We start from the raw sequence: 3356 nt of genomic DNA, 5'->3' as shown, positions 1-3356 counted from the left end.
ACCCCTTTCCCTCGCCCCGCGGCCCCGCGCCCCTGGTTTCTGCTCCCGCGTCCTCGTCCCCGCGACTCCTGCCCGACCCTGACGCCCTGTCTCACAGCTCGGCCGCTACTCCGCCCTGGTCGTCGGCATCGCCTATGGAAGCAAGCGCTACAGTGAGTGAGCGAGGGCAGGCCGGGCGGGGGCGGCCGGGCGTGTGGGCTCCTGCCGTCAGGCATTCAGGGACTGAGTCGCCCCCAGGTTACCTGAAACCTCGGGCGGAGGAGGAGAGGCGGATAGCCGCGGAGGAGAAGAAGAGACAGGATGAGCTGAAACGCATCGAGAGGGAACTGGCGGAAGGTACTGAGTGCGCCTCAGAGCAGCTCCCAGGTGTTCAGGAACAAGCGCTGCCTCACCCTCGACGCTGCCTTCCCGAGAGCAGCCTTGCATGGGGGAGGGCGCCGCAGTTTGCTTTTAGGGGAGCCCAGGCCTCAGACTGGCACCCACGCAGTGGCCGCACCACCCCCTACAGGCTGTCACCTGCTTCTCTGTTGACCCCTTTCCCAACTTCTGAAGTTTCAGGTCGCCTGTGTTCTCTCCTTTTTTTTGGAGATTGCTTTTTATGTTTTTATTTCAGAAGTGTTTTTCTTATTTTTTATTTTGAAAATTTTTTTGGGTACTGGGGATCGAATTTGGGATCTTGTGCCTGTGAGGCATGGAGCAGAACCACTGAGCTAAATTCCCGCCCATGTTCTTTTGGAAATAGGTTCTGATTTGTTTAAAACCGAAACTCCGACCTTATAGGTGGCCTGAGAACTGTAAAGCTGCAACACATTGTTTCTTTTAACTTTCCATTTTCAGCCCGGGATGACAGTATACTGAAGTGAGAGGTGTTACCAGCCTGCATTGCCCCAGATGAATAAAAGCTTCCCGAGTTGTGTGATGCTCTGGCTCTTGTTTCATTGCTGCCCCAGCTATTTCCTGGACTCACTCAATAGTTGTGCTGCTTTCCTCAGGGTGGGGTCCTGGGAGGAATTTCATAGGAACTAAGGAGCATTACCCACCCTAGACCCCAAATGCAGCTCACAAGCTCAAGGCTCAATGCCCAGAGTCTGGGGTGTAATGGAGCAGGTCCCAGCCCTTGGGGTGCTGTTCATTCTGCTCTGGGCTCTCCTAGCTGCCAGGTCCCTGGACAGGCAGTGCAAGCTATGGGTGTGGGCTGGGTTCGTGCCCTTAAGGTGGATCCTCTGTCCCCAGCTCACAGCCCTCCCTGGGTCTTTGGGAGGTGTTCATGGTGGCCCTGAGACTGATCACCTCCTAACACGGAACTGTTCAGGCAAGCTGGGGTGTCTCCTGAGCAGTTATCCTTCACCAGGGACTCCTGGGCTCCTTTTGGTGGTGAGCTGATCCGTCCTGGTTTGCTGTTTGAAGTCCAGTAGGAGGGCGCTGCTGCTTTCCAGCTGTACGCCACGAGCAAATTTCCTGTGCATAGATCCCAGTTTTCCTATGCTTGGATCCCAGTTTGCAAAGTGAGTTTATTTGAAAATGTAAAGAGAAACACAGGCATTTCAAAGTACCTCTTGGTTTCTGTGGGTGAAATGATGCCCCTGCCCCAGGCTGATGTCCCCGCCTCTGGGTCCCGGTGGTTGCTGTAGGGTCACCCCGGTCCAGTTGTAGGTATTTATAGCAGGTCCCTGAGGTAAGGTGAAGTTTAAATCAGCTCCCCTTTGCTATAGGCAGGTGGCTGTGCTGGGTGTTGTCCCACCTCACCTAGTGAAGGGTCCATTGTCGGTAGCAAATGCCTTGGTGCTCACCGTGTAGTAATCTTTTTAAAAATAAATTTTATTTTATCTCATTTCCCCGCTCCCCTTAGGTTCCTCCCCTCCCATGTACAAAACCTTTGTTTCCATTTTTTCCTTCTATTTTTACTTTTTTTTCTTGTCCCTTTCTTCCTAATTCCTCCCTTGCCACTTGAACATTTTCCTCCCATTTCCCAACATCTGTTATACATTTCAGTCCTTATTTCCACTTTCGGTTTCTTATATCAGCGAAACAATATTTAAATGTGTGTCTGATTTATTTCACTTGAGAGTATACCGTGTGTTAATTTATTTATGTAGGAAGATTCAGAGTTCAAGGCCATCCTGTGCTACATAATTATACTTGTTATTTCCACCAGATAGTACCCCTCTTCCAAGGTGAATTCCGTGAAGTTTGGTGGGACTTTCTGCCTTTGCCTTTCTCCAGGCTCGCCAGCATTGTTACTGGAGGTGACGGGTACTCTAAGCAAAGCTTCTCTAGTGCAGGGCCTGCAGCTTTGGGTCCCACCCCTAGCCTCTAGTTTAGATCCCTGGCACCACTCATATCTGGTTCCTGTTCTGTTCACTGCCAAGAATAGGCCTTTCAGTGCAACTTCCTGATGGGTTCAATACTATGAGCTCACCACAATAATTCCACCATGTAAAAAATGGGGGAGTTGGTTTTTTTCTTCTTTTTTTAAAAAAATTTAATTTATTGGTACATTCTAGGTAGACAGTACAGCTACATTCATTACTAGGATCTTGTACCTTTACACGTGGGAGTTGTTTTTTCTTCATTCCGAATTCCTGGGTATGTTGACTAGAGCAGACGGGATAGATACTAACTACATATATACACGTATGTACACACACTGTTCTGAATGTCCCCACTAGATTTCTGATAGTTCACAAACCCCGTTCAAAGATCTCCCTGTGGGAACTATCCAAAAAAAAAAAGCTATCCCATTGAAGTTTTATAGTTGGCTTTAATTCATAGAAACAAACCTTAAAAAAATTTAATGTATCCAAAATTATCTTTGGTCATGTCCTCCCAGGCAGAGCCCAATCCCATCAGGTGTCTCGGGGGAGGGAGCCAGTGGCTCATAGGATGCAGCAGGTTGAAGACTTGGGTGTTGGGCCACCATTGCAGACTTCCATGCCCACTGCAAGAGAAGATGGACAGTAAGCAAGCACTTTCCCTCCCTGTGTTCCCTGTGTCCTCTACTGGTCCCTGCAGCCGATTATCTGGGCTGAGCCTGTCTTAGAGTTTTAGCCCCTGCTGACACTGCCCTGATTACTGTCTGTCCCAGCCTCCAGCAATCTAGAGGCTGCCTTATTCACTCTGGCCTCCTGCCCAGTGGCCGAGAGAGTAGGGAACAGCAGGAAGACAGAAGAGCTACAGTGGGCAGGACAGGCACTAGCAAGGCAGTGCCACTGGGACTGGCTGCACTGACTCTGAGACGTCCCCAAGATGTGGGGTGGAAATGTAAATATGTCACGGCCAATGTTATGCAGGACCAAACTTTTGCTTGTTTTTGGGGGGGGGGGGCCTTTTTTTTTTTTTTTTTTTTTTTTTTTTTT

General features: G+C 49.6%; 2 protein-coding genes across 2 annotated transcripts in view; one reads left to right on the top strand and one right to left on the bottom strand.

The window, feature by feature from the left end:
• Positions 1-919, top strand: part of Atp5me (ATP synthase membrane subunit e) — a 2443-nt gene extending 1524 nt beyond the window's left edge. The window contains exons 3-5 of the mRNA XM_010641903.1: positions 81-152; positions 238-336; positions 838-919. Coding sequence (XP_010640205.1) covers positions 81-152; positions 238-336; positions 838-863 — 197 coding nt within the window. The 3' untranslated portion in view covers positions 864-919. The remainder of the gene's footprint in view (positions 1-80; positions 153-237; positions 337-837) is intronic.
• A 1957-nt stretch (positions 920-2876) lies between these two features.
• Positions 2877-3356, bottom strand: part of Pde6b (phosphodiesterase 6B) — a 34621-nt gene continuing 34141 nt past the window's right edge. Inside the window, exon 22 of the mRNA XM_010641632.2 lies at positions 2877-2938. Within this exon, the coding sequence (XP_010639934.2) occupies positions 2877-2938 (62 nt within the window). The remainder of the gene's footprint in view (positions 2939-3356) is intronic.

Source organism: Fukomys damarensis, unplaced genomic scaffold (genome assembly GCF_012274545.1).
Source record: "Fukomys damarensis isolate Sample0158 unplaced genomic scaffold, DMR_v1.0_HiC HiC_scaffold_35, whole genome shotgun sequence".
Taxonomy (NCBI): Eukaryota; Metazoa; Chordata; class Mammalia; order Rodentia; family Bathyergidae; genus Fukomys; species Fukomys damarensis.
The sequence above is the reverse complement of the archived record's forward strand: the minus strand, read 5'-3'. Positions and strand labels throughout refer to the sequence as shown.